We start from the raw sequence: 17,526 nt of genomic DNA on the forward strand, positions 1-17,526 counted from the left end.
CTGTCCCCAATCAGCTTTTGAAAGTTCTTGCCTAATACCATCAAAATTGGCCTTTGTCCAATTTAGAACTTCAACTTTTGGATCTGGTCTATCCTTTTCCATCACTATTTTAAATCTAATAGAATTATGGTCACTGGCCCCAAAGTGCTCCCCCACTGACACCTCAGTCACCTGCCCTGCCTTATTTCCCAAGAGTAAGTCAAGTTTTGCACCTTCTGTAGTAGGTACATCCACATACTGAATCAGAATATTTTCTTGTACACACTTAAATTCCTCTCCATCTAAACCCTTAACACTATGGCAGTCCCAGACTATGTTTGGAAAATTAAAATCCCCTACCATAACCGCCCTATTTTTCTTAAAGATAGCTGAGATCTCCTTACAAGTTTGTTTTTCTATTTCCCTCTGACTATTAGGGGATCTATAATACAATCCCAATAAGGTCATCATCCCTTTCTTATTTCTCAATTCCACCCAAATAAGTTACTTGGATGTGTTTCCGGGAATATCTTCCCTCAGTACAGCTGTAATGCTATCCCTTCTCAAAAATGCCACTCCCCCTCCTCTCTTGCCTCCCTTTCTTATCCTTCCTGTAGCATTTGCATTCTGGAACATTAAGCTCGACAACACTTTGCAAACCATCAACCTCTTCCACCCAAGAGGACAAAGGCAACAGATTCATGGGAGCACTTGTAAGCTCCCTTCATGTTTACACCATCCTGATAATCACTGGGACAGAATGCTAGAGCTTCCCCCACTAATAACAATAAGTACCCTTGCGCCACCTGGACTGCATCAGTACAAGACGGGCTCACTTCCTCCACCCTTCAGTAATTTTCTATTTATTATGTATTCCTTTTCCTTGTCTGACCTTCCCAAATGCATTCCCATTCTCCAGGTTGAATTACATTTGCCACTGGTATGCCTACTTGACCAGTGCACTAATATATTAATTTGCTATCTACAGCTACCTTCATCATCAACGTTAAAAATCACACAACACCAAGTTATAGTCCAATAGGTTTATTTGGAAGCACTAGTTTTCAGAACACTGCTCCTTCATCAGGTAGTTGTGAAGCAGGACATAAGGCACAGAATTTATAGCAAAAGATTACAGTGTCATGCAACAAAGTGATATATTAAACAACCCTCGATTGTTGTTAAGTCTTTCATCTTTTAGAATCAGTTCATTGATATGTGAATCTTAGAACTTCTTCAGTCACATTCTCAAGATAACTTAAGGTTTTATATAAAAAAAGCTGACATCTCAGCACAGACAATGCAGTAAACGTATGAGGTCAGAGTCCAGACCGTCTGGATACCGAATGAAACTGAACCCATTCTAAAAGATCAAAGACTTAGCAACAACCGAGGGTTGCTTAATATATCATTTCAGTTGCATCACACTGTGATCGTTTACTATAAACTCTATGTCTTATAATCCTGCTTCACAACTACCTGATGAAGGAGCAGTGCTCCAAAAGCTAGTACTTCCAAATAAACCCCTGTTGGACTATAACTTGGTGTTGTGTGATTTTTAACTATGTCCACCCCAGTCCAACACCAGCTTCTCCACATCATGTTCATCAACATCACTGTCATTTTCATGTCATCTACAAACTTCATAATACACACATTAATATCCAAACTTTTAAATTTCCAGAAAATGTACAGAGCCCTGCAGAACCAGACTGAAAACAGCCTTCCAGTCTCAAAAACATCGCGCACTCTGTTTCCTGCCAGAGTCAATGTTGCACCCAGTTTACTACTTTCCCCTGAATTCCATGTGCTTTTACATTTTTATTTAATTAAATCTGTCATTATGTACTGCATCAAAAACGTTAATATCCATGTAGACCACATCAGCGACACCACCCTCATTAATCCTCCTTGTTACTTCCTTAGAAAATTATATCAACTTAGTTAGTTAGACATGACCGCCTCCCAGCAAATCCATGCTGATGAGCTTTTATTAATTTGTGTCTAAGTGTAAGTTTATCCAGTCTCTAAGAATTGATTCCAACTATTTTTCTACTACCAGGTTTGACTGACTGGCCTGAAATTATTTGGTCTATCCCTCATTCTTGTGTCAAACAAAGGTACAACCTTAGCAGGTCTCACACCATTCAGCACCATGCCTCTATCCAAGCTTTTGTTACTACTGCAAGAAATGTATTAAAAATGGTCAAGTGAGTCTTTTTTTTGGAATCTTTGCTGGTTCCTCTTTACTATATTTGCAGTTTCCAGACAATCAAATACATATTATCTAGCACCATAAAAACTGGAACACTCCAACAATTTTAATTTCCAATATTTCCTTAGATCAAAGAGGCACTTCACCAATTAAATGCTATATCAATGATAACTGGCACCTGAGCACTATCAAGTTGGCAGAGCAACCTTCAGCTGGCCATTGAGATTGACTAACAGTATAGCTAAAAGCATCTTATGCTTTTATATACATATATATGATCATGTAGTTGCAGTACACATTTAACTATGGTTTTGATTTCAAAGACCATGTGTGGCCCATGAAATAGTGACAAAACTCAAATGACTGAATCGCACATGGTTTCCCAAAAAGTCAGCATATGTTTTGTAAACTAGCATTTTGGAGCTACCAGTATCATCCATTCCCAATGTAGGCCAGAAAACATGAAGCTTACTTTATTTTCTATTATACCTTCTAAGTAACTAATTAAATTCTGTTTCCCATCACAAACATAAGCTATGGTTCACTATTTAAATGCAGGAATCACATAAGCTTCCAGTAGTCACCCTTATTCCCTTCACTAATTATATATAATCAGAAATAAATTTCATTAATTTATTGATCATTTAACTCCCTTTTGTCATAAACTGTCTTTACCTCTTTGTTAGAACTCTTTCTAATGTCATGCCCACTATGTTAGTTTGCCTGGCTGATGCTGAGGTAAGGTAATTATTTAACATTTCTGCCATTTTGCATTCATTACTTGTGAGTTTTTCTGTGTATTTCTTAGTAGCTCTACCCATTATCATTATTGTTCCTTGGTTATTTACTTCTATATGATACATTACTATTTCTTCTTATAATCCTTGATTATTTTATAGTTTCTCTTTACCTTTCTAATTTTGTGCGCTTTCTGAACCTTTTATATTTCTTTTCATTATCCCCTCCTTTTTTAATTTAATTAGCATGCTTAGTTTTGCTTAATTTCAATATTATTCTGTGTACACATGTATGTTGTATATGATTTCCACTTTTGTTTTTTTGTCAGTAATTTTTTTTTTCAGTTGTTTTCCCATTTCAATTCTTATATCTTTGAAATCAACTCCTCCTCACCAAAGCGGAAAGATGTTATGAAACTTCAGACAAGATTTACAAGGATGTTGCCAGGGTTGGAGGATCTAAGCTACAGGGAGAGGCTGAACAGGTTGGGCTGTTTTCCCTGGAGCGTCGGAGGCTGAGGGGTGACCTAACAGAGGTTTACAAAATTATGAGGGGCATGGATAGGATAAATAGATAAAGTCTTTTCCCTGGGGTTGGGGACTCCAGAACTAGAGGGCATAGGTTTAGGATGAGAGGGGAAAGATATAAACGAGACCTACGAGGCAACTTCTTCACGCAGAGGGTGGCACGTGTATGGAATGAGCTGCCAGAGGATGTGGTGGAGGCTGGTACAATTGCAACATTTAAGAGGCATTTGGATGGGTATATGAATAGGAAGGGTTTGGAGGGCTATGCGCTGGGTGCTGGCAGGTGGGACTAGATTTGGGTTGGGATATCTGGTCAGCATGGACGGGTTGGACTGATGGATCTGTTTCCATGCTGTACATTTCTATGACTCTATAACTCCCCTCCCCATACTGAAACACTGATCTTGTCTTCCTTCATTTCTCTGATAAAACTATGTTTTGAACTATTCCTTAGAGAACTTGGAAGTTTCAAGGAACAATCATATTTGATTTGAAATATTAACTCTGCTGGTCTCTTCACAGATGCTGCCAGATCTATTGAGTTTCCCCCAGACTTTGTTTTTATGACAGAAACACATGTATATGACTGAACTCAATGTTCCCTGCTGGTTGACCAGTTCATAACCGTAATTCTATTATTCTATAATTACAGTATATTGGATATGTACAGCTGTCTAATTATTCTTAATCACCTTTGACCTGAGGGCCAAGCCACACTGGTGAACAAATCCTGCAAGCAGCTGTGGCACTAGTTTATCTGCCTTGCCGACAAAAGAAAACCCTGTTTTAAATCCAAACACTGTTCTTCTGCAACCAAGACTGTGCAGTTGGCAAAACATTTTCTAAATACATAGAATGATTAGATCATATGACCAATTGGGATAGCACATGTCAGTTACCATCATTTTCAACAGTCCCAGAAATTCCCAAGTGTTTGAAATATCTCTAGTGCAAATCCAGTCAAAACAGCACTAGAGAATTTTTTATTAAACTATATGATACAATTGCCTGCACATTCAGTTAAAAAAAGTGTTCCAAAATCCTCGATCCTGCTCTACATTATGTGGAATTTGTTTGAAGATCAGCTATGATCTCATTGAATGGCAGAAAAGCTTCAAGAGGCTACATGGCCTATTTCAACTTCTATGTTTGTCTTCTGCATAGCAATGAAGCATGTACTCCTGGTTATACATGCAGCTGCCAAAAAGGTCCCTTAAAAAAGGGGCCACATTTCATGAGGAATTTCTGAATAGTATGACAGGTTGTTCACAATACAGGAAAATAATCAAATAAAAGCTTAAATCGGAAAACTCTAGATCCAATACATAAGGGCTTTGTAAATATGAAAAGGGGAGCTTTGATTTAGCATAAATTGTCAACTACTGTGCAGATATGAGCATGAGTACAGAAGATTCCAACACACAAACAGTAAACTGGATGAATTTTGTTTAACTGTATCAGTATCCAAGTATTTTTAACTTATGCATAGTCTAACACAGCTAGGTTTAAGTCTAGATTAGACTGGTGCTGGAAAAGCACAGCAGGTCAGGCAGCATCCGACGAGCAGAAAAATCGATGTTTCGAGTCCGAAACGTCGATTTTCCTGTTCCTCAGATGCTGCCTGACCTGCTGTGTTTTTCCAGCACCACTCTAATATAGACTCTGATCTCCAGCATCTGCAGTCCTCACTTTTGCACAGGCCAGGTTTAATGTAATTCCCAACATATACATACACACACTTTCAGCACAGATTATTGTATTGCAATTAGGAGCACAAACTCTGGATGATTTAATTTGTCTTGCTTCATGGCTCCTGCCATTACTTGCATTAGCTTCACTTTTAACCCAGCTGTCAAAATTCTAAAGTTTTGTTTGATTCCACCATTCACTGCCTTAATTAGTTGAATGCTAACACGAGTAGACAGCGGTGTTGATAGCAAAGTTAATACACCATGCTAGGAAATAGAGAGGAACAAATTTGTACCCATTATTATTTCAGAACTATTTTATATAGCAGTTTGACTCCTATCTTTGGGTTTGACAGGAATGAGCTCTTGATCAACACTGACGCTCCAGATTTTCAACATCAGAAGTACTGCCTTTCATCTACCATCTCCAAGAGTTCAGGTGGATGTAATAAATCTCATCTCAGTCTTTTGAAGAAGCTTATCAAGATTACTTGGTGTTTCCTCAACACTCACCCCAGCATTATCACCATCAATAACAGTTTAACTGGCTATTTTCTTGCTGTTTTTATTGGAATTCTGCAAAGGTCAAAATTCTTTCTCTGTGTCAACATAATAGTTACTGTTCTTGAAAGTAATTCAATCCTGAGGAGAAACTAGGACACTTCAGAGACAATGACAAGGTACGATGCAAAAGCTTTCCTTTTACCATATTTGGGTATTGCTCTTCGAGTAAACGTCATCTTGGACAAAAGGGAAGGGTAGGAAGGAAAGCGGGGGGGGGGGTGATTATTTATTTATTTATTATTGGATTTTTTTAATCATTACATTTTCTCAATGCCTAATAGCTGGTTTCTGAATACATTGATACACTAGTGCATATTATTATAGCAAGGAGTGAATCACAGTGAGAACAGGCAGTCAATGGCAATAAAGCAATTCAGGGAGGATTGTGGCCAAATTGCTGTATGGTAAAAGTACAGTAGTTCTGTGATCAATGTGGATAGGATCGCTCTCTGTAGTTACTGAAGCAGGTAAATGATTGGTTCGGTGTTTCTTTTAAGCAGCACTCATGTTAACGTAAGTAAGGCAATTTTTTGATTTAGTCTTGCACTTGATGCAATGGCTGAAAAATGTGTTGCTGGAAAAGCGCAGCAGGTCAGGCATCAAAGGAGCAGGAGAATCGACGTTTCGGGCATAAGCCCTTCTTCAGCCTTCCTGAAGAAGGGCTTATGCCCGAAACGTCGATTCTCCTGCTCCTTTGATGCTGCCTGACCTGCTGCGCTTTTCCAGCAACACAGTTTTCAGCTCCGATCTCCAGCGTCTGCAGTCCTCACTTTCTCCTACTTGATGCAATGGCAACAATGAATAGACAAAAGCAGTTGGTCATCAGGTCTGGTTACAGGAACTGCAGGACATAACCAAAGAAATTTGGGAGGAATCTTTCCTAGAAACAAAACTGTGATTTAGCAAATGCGAGATAGATTCCTGTGGAACAAGTAATGTCTGAATGGATTGGGGTTCAGATACAGGGGCAAATTGGCAGTGCCTGCTGTCTGGTTACCTCAGGTTTCTGAATTGCAGCCAATATGCACCAACCCAGGGATCGGTCTTGAATAGAAGTACAGCTAGCCTTCTGCTAACATTTAAAGTCAATCCAATCTCTGCACTGAAATAAAGCCTCAATATGAGTTAGTAGTTTTCAAATGGGTTTTGGTCTACTTGTTCCAAGAGAACAAAGTTAGAAAGGACTGTGCAAGAGTAACTAGTTTACCTGCATCTTAACAGCAATAACAACTGAAGTGAGTTCCTTGTCCAACTCCTTTACGACAACCAGCTTCTTCAATGTCAAACTGCACAATCTGTAAAAGAATACACAATATACACTCATGAGAGCACAGTATATGCATTGAAACAAAACAAATCTCGTAGTCGACTCATACCTGAGCAGATCTTGAAACACATATGCTACTTTAAAGTACTTTTACTTCAAACATAATCTGTATTCATCCGGATGCACTAACATTAGACTTTATGGCCAAATAAAAATAGGGAGCAAGCCTACACCTGCACAGAAGTAGAGTTATTAAAAGGAGACTGGGAAATCCACCCCTTTAACAAAACGTAGCTGAGAATCATTGAAGGGGTACCGAGCCGAAGGAGGACAGTCTGGTCAAGTCTATGCCAGCTTTGCGCAAGAGCAATTTTGCCAGTCCTTCTCCTAGGCCTTCACTCTATCGCTTTACAAATTCTCTCTCTCTCTCCAGGTGCTTATCCAATTCCCTCTTGAAAGCACCAACTGAAGCTGCCTCTACTGCACTTTTATGCAGTGCCAGACCATAAATATCTGTGGTGTAAAATTCCAAGCAGTGGAATGTGGTGAAACGGTTAAAAATTATGTCCCAATACATGTGTGAATCTAACCGGAATGGAGGTGTTGCTTAGTCCCGTGTGAATCTTATTACACACCTCCCCGTGTGAATCTTCTTATCTGTATGTAACCAGAATGGAATGTGTTTTTTAGCCTTGCTCTGCTGTTCACATGAATGTTTATATCTGGAAAAGAGTATATCAGCTGGAAAAGTCTCCAGTTCGGTGAGTCTGCTCCGGGGTTACGTTTAACCGCCGAGCGTGGGTTGTTGGCAACCGCTCTACGAGAACTGACGGCTCCCAGTTCCGGTAACACGTAGAGTGAGTATAAACCAGACCCGTTGTAAGTACGAGACCTGGTTGAGGCGACGCTGCGGGGAATAAAATACCCATATTCTAGCAGACTCGCCTCTTGGCTGTTTGTTCTGTGTCAGACTACTTTCCTGCGAGCCTGGTCCTTGACCTTGAGAATTTTCTAAAACTTTTGGCGCTGCGAGCAGGGTCAATCGCAATTGAGGAGAGATTTTGATACAGAACAATGTTTTGGAAAAAGGCTAAGAAACCAGAGGAACAAACTGTGGAGGTCCCGACCGTCCCGGGATGGCATGGATGTGGGCATGTACGTGGCAGTTTGTTTGAGAAAGGATCCCAGTCCTGCCGAAGAACCCCTTGCCTGGGGTACAGCGGAGGATGTGGGCATGTCCAAAAAACTGAAGCGGAGTTAACAGAATTGAATGGGATTGAACTGAACTGAACTGAGTGGAACTGAAGTGAATCAAAGTGAACGGAACAAAATGGAACTGAGCTAAATTGAATTGAAATGGACGGAACTGAATTGAACACAATTGAATTGAACTGAACAGACCTGAACTGAGCTGAATTGAACTACACTGAATTGACTGAACTGAAATTAACTGAAACGAATTGAACTGAATTAAGCATAAAGTAACACATGTATTGGGCCAAGCAGTGGAATGTGGTGAAACAGTTAAAAATTATGTCCCAATACGCCTCCAGTCTGAAAAACAACCCTCCACCACCACCCTGTATCTTCTACCTTTGAGCCAGTTCTGTATCCAAATGGCTAGTTCTCCCTGTATTCCATGAGATCTAACCTTGCTAACCAGTGTCCCATGGGGAACCTTGTCGAACGCCTTACTGAAGTCCATATAGATCACATCTACTGCTCTGCCCTCATCAATCTTCATTGTTACTTCTTCAAATAACTCATTCAAGTTTGTGAGACATGATTTCCCACGCACAAAGCAATGTTGACTATCCCTGATCAGTGCTTGCCTTTCCAAATACATGTACATCCTGTCCCTCAGGATTCCTCCCAACAGCTTACCCACCACTGAGGTCAGACTCGCCGGTCAATAGTTCCCTGGCTTGTCTTTACCACCCTTCTTAAACAGTGGCACCACGTTTGCAAACCTCCAGTCTTCCGGCACCTACCAGTGACTATCGATGATACAAATAGCTCAACAAGAGGCCCAGCATTCACTTCTCTAGCTTCCCACAGCTACAGGGTACACCTGATCAGGTCCTGGGGATTTATCCACCTTTAACCGTTTCAAGACATCCAGCACTTCCTCCTCTGTAATATGGACATTTTGCAAGATGTCACCATCTATTTCCCCATAGTCTATATCTTCCATATCCTTTTCCACAGTAAATACTGATGCAAAATATTCATTTAGTATCTCCCCCATTTTCTGTGGCTCCACACAAAGGCCGCCTTGCTGATCTTTGAGGGGCCCTATTCTCTCCCTAGTTACCCTCTTGTCCTCATAATATATTTGCAAAAACCCTTTGGATTCTCCTTAACTCTATTTGCCAAAGCTAGCTCATGTCTCCTTTTTGTCCTCGTGATTTCCCTCTTAAGTATACTCCTACTGCCTTTGTACTCTAAGGATTCACTATCTATTTTGTCTATACCTTACGTATGCTTGCTTCTTTTTCTTAACCAAAACCTCAATTTCTTTAGTCATCCAGCATTACCTATACCTACCCCTAGCCTTTCCTTTCACCCTAACAGGAATATACTTTCTCTGGGTTCTTGTCATCTCATTTCTGAAGGTTTCCCATTGTCCATCCGTCCCTTTACCTGCCATACTGAATCAGAATATTTTCTTGTACACACTTAAATTCCTCTCCATCTAAACCCTTAACACTATGGCAGTCCCAGACTATGTTTGAAAATTAAAATCCCTGACCATAACCACCCTATTTTTCTTAAAGATAGCTGAACTTTCCTTACAAGTTTGTTTCTCAATTTCCCTCTGACTATGAGGGGATCTATAATACAATCCCAATAAGGTTATCATCCCTTTCTTATTTCTCAGTTCCACCCAAATAAGTTACCTGGATGTATTTCTTGGAATATCCTCCCTCAGTACAGCTGTAATGCTCTCCCTCCTCAAAAATGCCACTCCCCCTCCTCTCGTCTCCCTTTCTATCCTTCCTGTAGCATTTGTATTCTGGAACATTAAGCTGCCAGTCCTGCCCATCCTGAGCCATGTTTCTGTAATTGCTATGATACCCCAGTCCCATGTTCCTAACCACGCCCTGAGTTCATCTGCCTTCCCTGTTAGGCCCCTTGCATTGAAATAAATGCAGTTTAATTTAGTAGTCCTACCTCATTCCTACCTGTTTGATTCACTTCTGTTCTCAACTGTACCAGTCTCAGATTGATGTCTTTCCTCACTATCTCCTTGGGTTCCACCACCTCCCCCCCACCCCACTAGTTTAAATCCTCCCAAGCAGGTCCAGCAAATTTCCCTGCCAGTATATTAGTCCCATTCCAATTTAGGTGCAATCCGTCCTTCTTGTACACGTCACTTTTACCCCAAAAGAGATTCCAATGATCCAAAGATGTGAATCCTTCTCCCATACACCAGCTCCTCAGCCATACATTCATCTGCTCTATCCTCCTATTCCTGCCCTCACTAGCTCGTAGCACTGGGAGTAATCCAGATATTACTACCCTTGAGGACCTCCTTTTTAAATTCCTGCCCAACTCTCTGTAATCTCCCTTCAGAGTATCAACCTTTTCCCTTCCTACATCGTTGGTTCCATTATGCACAATGATCTCCGCTGGCCCCTCTCCCCCGTAAGAACATTCTGCACCCTCTCTGAGACATCCTTGATCCTGGTACCAGGGAAACAACACACCATTCTGCTTTTTCTTTGCTGGCCACACAAACATCTGTCTGTACCTCGGACTACAGCATCCCCCAACACAATTGATCTCTTGGAAGCTGACGCACCGCTCGTTGCATTAGAGCCAGTCTCAATACCAGAAACTTGGCTGTTCGTGCTACGTTCCCCTGAGAATCCATTACCCCCTACATTTTCCAAAACAGCATACCTGTTCCAAATGGGTATATCCGCAAAAGACTCCTGCCCTCGGTGCTGACCTCTCTTACCCTTCCTGGAGTTAACCCATCTTTGTGACTGTATCTGAGACTTTACCCCCTTCCTATAACTGCCCTCCATCACATACTGTTGCTGTTGCAAATTCCTCATCGCTTCTATCTGTCTCTCCAACCGATCCACTCGATCTGATAAGATTCGCATCCAACAGCATTTATGGCAGATATAATCCGCAGTAACCCTTAAACTCTCTTTAAACTCCCACTGTATCTCCTACATAAAAAATATTTTCCTCATATTTCTTCTCACTTCAATCTGTTCCCTTTGTTCTGAAACCTTCTAACAATGAGAGTAGTTTCTTGCTGGTTACTCTGCCCAGATGAACCTCATGATCAGAATGTCTCAATTTTAGAAAACCAAGAACCGTGGATGAAGATCTGAAACAAAAACACAAATTGCTGGAGTAAGGACTTCATCCCACTTCCATCTCTGTTGCATTTGTTGCGATGATATCACCTTCTGCCGAGGGGCCTCAGACAAGTCCACTTTTTTTCCTCAACTGAGCAGATCCCCTACTGTGGTCAGTAGGGCCCTTAGCCAGGTTTGACCCATGTCCTGAACTTCTGCTCTCACCCCCTCCTTCCCATTTACAATGATCAGGTCCCCCCGTCCTCACTTACAATGCACCAGCCTCCACATCCAAAGGATTGTAAGCTGCTATTTCTGTCACTTCAAATGGGATGGCACAACAAGATACACATTCCTCTCCCCTCACTTATCAGCATTCCACTGGAATCATTCCCTCTGGAACACACTGGTCGACGACTCCACCATTCCCAACACTCCCACAGCAATTGCATACGGTGCAACACCTGCCTATTTACTTCTTCCCTCCTCGCTATCCAAGGCCTAGACATATGTTCCAGTTGAAGTAGCAATTTATCTACATTTCGTTTAAACTGCTTTACTGTATTGACTGTTCACAATGTAGTCTTCTCGACATTGGAGAGAAGAAATGCAGGTTGGATGATCACTCTGCAGAACATCTATTTTCTGTCTGAAAAGGTGACCCAGAGCTTCAACTGCCTGCCACTTCAACACACAACCATGTTCCTTGGTGAATGTGTGTCTCAAGTCTGCTGCAGTGTTTCAGCAAGCCTCAGTGCAAGTTGGAAGAACAGCATCTCATTTTCTACTTGGGCACTCTGCAGCCCCTAGAAAGCAACATCAAGTTTAACTTTAGAGCCTGATTCAAACCTTCCATGTTGTTACGGTATTGTTATAAGATGGGTTGCTCTTAGCACAGTCACCCATTCTCATGTACTTCTCAACACATTTCACATTATATGGGTTGCATTCAGTAAAGTTCACCCATTTTACCACTTTTAGTTAATATTATCAATTACTCAGCTTCTCTCCTGTCCTGACCTGCTATCCATAATCTGGTTTACCAACCCTTTTCATCTCTTTCTTCCAGGTCTCCATTTCCACCTACCCACTCATCTCTCCACAACTCACCCACCCCAATTCCCACATCAGTTTCTGCATAAATACCATCTTTTCTGAGCTGCTAACATTTCTGATGAAGAGTCACCAGACTTAAAATGTTAACTCTGCTTTCTTCCCAGAGATCCTGCCTCCATCCAATCTTCTCTAGACCTTTCTAAGAAGTATCCCAGCTTTTCCCATATCTTGTTGTCCTCCAGTCTTCACATCCATCTGAAGGTAGTGTCCAGGATTAGGCACAATACTCCAGGTGCAGCCATACCAGAGAGTTTCAGAAACAATAATTCTTGCTTTCCGCTATGTGGCTCTATTTAAAAAGACACACAATCTTCACTTATAAACATTTCCTTAATCTGCCTTATTGCATTCAACAAATTAAAGCCACAAATTCCTAAGGTGTCTCTGTCCCTGTACCTACCCTAGAATTATATTCTTTAGTTTACATTGCCTGTTTGTTCTTTTGACTTAAAATGTAACACATTGCATTTGAATGCCTTAAATTGCATCTGTAATATTTCTGCACCTAAGCTTTGACATTATTGCAGACCATTAAAAGCTATGATCCCAATATCAACCTCTGGGGAGTATCGTTATACATCTTCCTTCACTTTGAAAAACTTTTCACCACTACGGTTTCCTGTCACTCAGGAATATTCAGATTCATAATCCATTTTCCTTTCCATTCCATTTCATGGCTTCAGGTTGGCTCACAGGCCTATATAGCATTTGTCAGAATCCTTTTGCAAGTCCATAAGCACATTTCAATTGCATTACCATTATCAAGCCTCTCAGTTCCTCATCAAAACATTCAATCCAGTCAGCAAATTCCAACAAATTTATGCTTACCCACCTTACCCAAGTGGCACTTAGTTTTGTACAGGATTTTTTTTTCAAAAAGTTACCACTAAATTTGAACTGGGTGATATTGATTGATCCTGGAACATATTAGCTGGGAACCACCAACTGTCAACATTCCACCTGTAGATTTGAGACCTGTGATTCCAAAGGCGTTGACAAGGATTTTATTGGTAGATTGGTTAGCGACTCTACATTACCACCAGAAATTTGAAGCATCAATGTTCAAAATGCAAAAACTATTTGGCTTCCAAGTCCAAACATCCCTCATCTAGCACATCATTTAAACTTGTATCTAGTTTATGCAACAGCCTTTCACCTTCAAGCCTTGTTGCCCTATCTGGGCAGATGTGCTTAATTTTGTGCACCATACCTCTAGAAAGATATAGCCCTTGGAGGTGGCACCAAATTATACCAAACATTTGGGATCTAATTATGAGGGCAAGTTGCATTTACTAATTGTATAGCTTGAGATTTGAAGGTTGAAGTGTTGAAGACTGTTTCTTGAGTTAGTCACTGAGCAGTGTGTAGGGAGATGGATTCCAGTTTAAAAGAGTGACAGCTTGGAGAGTCAAGACCAAGCAGACACTGCGATGGCATGAATGTTGATGTAGGTTTAAGTGATAATTGCTGTGAAAATTGAGGAGAGCACACTTTTGGAAGATTGTAAGGGTGAAGGAGATTACAAGTAAAGTCGTGAAGGGACTTCATGATGCCAAGGGAAAAACAAAATGAGAAGTTTAAAACTAATGCATGACCAGACAATGAGCCATGACAGCTCAGGGATTGTAGCTAAATGAAACTTGGTGAGAGTTACGATGCAGACAATGAAGGTTTGGATGAGTTGAGTCTACAAAGGGTGTGGAAGGTAGGGTAAGAATGGGAAATTGGTCAGTTCAATAGATCACCAATCAATGCAAAAGAAGGCAGATATGAACATTGTTCAGGAGACTTAAGCTATATTTAACTTACATATTACATGGTGTCAAACCAAAACTGAAGATTCACTCCTCTAAAAAATGTTCCAGCATTACAATTTTAAAGTCAGTGAGGAATTTCTTTGCACAAAAGCTGAAAATGGAGTGGCGATGCATATGTAAAACATTAATCTTTCAAGCTTCAGTCTGTATGCCTTCTTTCTTGTATAAACAAATTACTTCTATGTTGTTAACAAAATCATGAGGAACTGAGAAAAGTGATGAGATTAAAAGAACAGCATTTCCATTGAAATAGAACAAGGATGTCATGGGTTCCAACTAAATGCTAATTCAAAATTTTATGTCTGATAAAAGCACCCCATTGTCATGAAACAATGGCATTTCTTTTTTAAACAAATGTGAAAGACATTGTCATCTCTGGCAGTGAATGGTACCATGTGCCAGTCACAGTAATACAATGAATATTTCTCCACTTTGTGCAACAGAAAGGCATTCATACAGTACTGTGGTCACAGCTCAGCGGTGACTCACTATATCCAATCAGCTAAAAATAACAGGCTGCCTTTGAAAAGCTAGCCCGGAGACCCAGTGCTTGCATTTGGAGAGAACAGGGGTCTTTGGCACAAATCCATACCTCAGTTCAGGCTGCCGTGATCAACATTTCACTTATTAACAAATTGAAACCCAATTACACAAAATAAATGGTATTCTAGTTGCTCACCTATCATTCAGAAATTATTCTTTACAGAAAGCAATCTGTAGAGATGAAAATGATTGTGGACTGCTAGGCCACCAGTTCAAAGGATTTCAGAGTACCTGATCACCATTAACACAATTAGCTTAAAGTTAAAAATCTCACAACACCAGGTTATAGTCCAACAGGTTTAATTGGAAGATGTTGGTCTGAGATCAATTGTTACAGTTAACCTGAGAATGTAACTTTTAAAAAGAGTTTTGTGATTTACATATGAAAGAAGTGAAACTATCATGGTCATTCTAACATGTGACTCTTAAACAACCAAGTTATTTTTTAATGTATAATTTCAGTTACATCACACTGTAAACTTTTGCTATAAATTCTCTGTCTTACAATTGTCTCCTCCACAACCACCTGATGAAGGAGCAGTGCTCCGAAAGCTAGTGATTCCAATTAAACCTGCTGGACTATAGCCTGGTGTGTGATTTTTAACTTTGTACACCCCAGTCCAACACCGGCATCTCCAAACCACAATTATCTTAAGTAATTCTTTTGCACTGCTATGTATAAGCAAGTGTGTTTCTAAAGTTAATTAATACACAAAGTTTAAAGAAACAGCAGCTTGGACTTGCAAACACTGTATCAGTTGTGAAGTGACTTGTTGGAAAGAAAGGATGCTGCATCACAGTTAACAAAAGACAAAAATAAATTGGAAGGCACGTCATAGAGATGTACAGCACGGAAACAGACCGTTTCATCCAACTCATCCATGCCGACCAGATATCCCAACCCAATCTAGTCCCATTTTTAGATTAGATTAGATTACATTACTTAGTGTGGAAACAGGCCCTTTGGCCCAACAAGTCCACACCGACCCACCGAAGCGCAACCCACCCAGACCCATTCCCTTACATTCACCCCTGCCCCTAACACTATGGGTAATTTAGCATGGTCAATTCACCTAACCTGCACATTTTTGGACTGTGGGAGGAAACCGGAGCATGCGGAGGAAACCCACGCAGACACGGGGAAAATGTGCAAACTCCACACAGTCAGTTGCCTGAGGCGGGAATTGAACCCGGGTCTCTGGCACAGTGAGGCAGCAGTGCTAACCAGTGTGCCAGCACTTGGCCCATATCCCCTAAACCCTTCCTTTCATATACCCATCCAGATGCCTTTTAAATGTTGTAATTGTACCAGCCTCCTCGACTTCCTCTCTCAGCTCATTCCATTCACACACCATCCTCTGCCCCTTAGGTCCCTTTTAAATCTTTCCCCTCTCAAACTGAACCTTTTGCCCTCTGGTTCTGGACTCCCCCATCCCAGGGAAAAGATGCTCCTCATGATTTTATAAACCTCTATTAGGTCACCCCTCAGCCTTTGATGCTCTACCAGCTCAGTGAGCAAATTTACAATCTGAGCTCCAGATCTTCTTCAAAATCTCAAATCTCCTTGAAATGCTTTCAATATCCTGTAATAATTGTGTATCATAATCAATTTACTTTCACATACCCATCAGGATCAGAGAAACTTACAAAATCAGGCCCACATCTTATCTTTTCCTTTAAAATATTCGATTTCATGCATGCCCATTGACTTTTGAGTGTTCATATGGAGGCTCATAACATTCATGAAATTTTAGCATTTCTTTTTTAAACAGATTGTGCATTCCAGATCCTTGTGTCCTTCCAAATAAAACAAATTTTCATTGCCACTCATATTCTTTGGCCAATTATTTCAAAATAGTTATTCTGGTTACTATCCATTGCTCCAATCAATTCCCAATCTTATTCATTCCTCTGTCAAAGCCTGTCACAATTTTGACAATTTCTAGTTGATTTTCTCTTCTCTTCCCTATAGAATACAATTCAAGGCTTTTTCAATTACTTCATATAACTGAACCTTTTAGGCTTGGTAACATTCTAGTTAATCTTCTCTGGATCATCTCCAATGTCTTAATTGAAGAAATTAAGACTGCAATCTATCATAATCATGTGATCTGAGGTGGTTGCTTTCAGTTTTGAGAAAAGCCATTAAAGCCTACATATGGAACATAAATGCTAGATATGTGCAGCTGAAATTGTATGGACTTTGAAAAGAGAGAGCCAGCTACTCTAAGAAACAGTAAGGATTAAGTGCAATTTGCCATTTTGTACGACTGAGTCAAGATGGCTTTGAATTTTCCACAGGAGCAGGGACTGGAGATGAAAGGTAATGAGATGGAGTTGGGACTCCTGCCAAACATGATGGCAAAACTATAAGAAACAGTCATACAGTTTAACAGGAAACCTGAACAAATAAAAGAAAACAGTGCTTTAAATCGTGTAGCACCCTAGACATCAATGAGGATAAGAAAAGACAGTGTGGAGAAATTCCTGAAAATCCATTTTGAACCCTTTAGTCATGTTATTTATGAGTGGTATGATTTAATACCAGAGAGGGAGAATATTGATCAGTATGTGATTCACTGAGCAGTTGAAAAATCAGGCAACTAAAAGAACCCAAAGTCATCAGATGGAAATGTTTTCAAATGAGATTCTGCTGAAATGAGAGACACTTCCATTCAAGAAAGCTACTTACAAGTGCAGAATATTTGAGGTTGTCAGTCATCAGATAGAGGGGGTTACTGGGAGAGCAGATG

The 17,526-nt window shown here is 40.4% G+C and overlaps 1 protein-coding gene across 6 annotated transcripts in view; it reads right to left on the reverse strand.

Annotated features, from left to right (window-relative positions):
- pacs2 (phosphofurin acidic cluster sorting protein 2) overlaps window positions 1-17,526 on the reverse strand; it is a 282,143-nt gene that overhangs the window by 128,326 nt on the left and 136,291 nt on the right. For all 6 annotated transcript variants that reach the window (XM_043698194.1, XM_043698193.1, XM_043698192.1 and 3 more), the window contains exon 2: window positions 6,919-7,006. In XM_043698194.1, coding sequence (XP_043554129.1) covers window positions 6,919-7,006 — 88 coding nt within the window. The remainder of the gene's footprint in view (window positions 1-6,918; window positions 7,007-17,526) is intronic.

The sequence above is a fragment of the Chiloscyllium plagiosum genome, chromosome 10, assembly GCF_004010195.1.
Source record: "Chiloscyllium plagiosum isolate BGI_BamShark_2017 chromosome 10, ASM401019v2, whole genome shotgun sequence".
Taxonomy (NCBI): Eukaryota; Metazoa; Chordata; class Chondrichthyes; order Orectolobiformes; family Hemiscylliidae; genus Chiloscyllium; species Chiloscyllium plagiosum.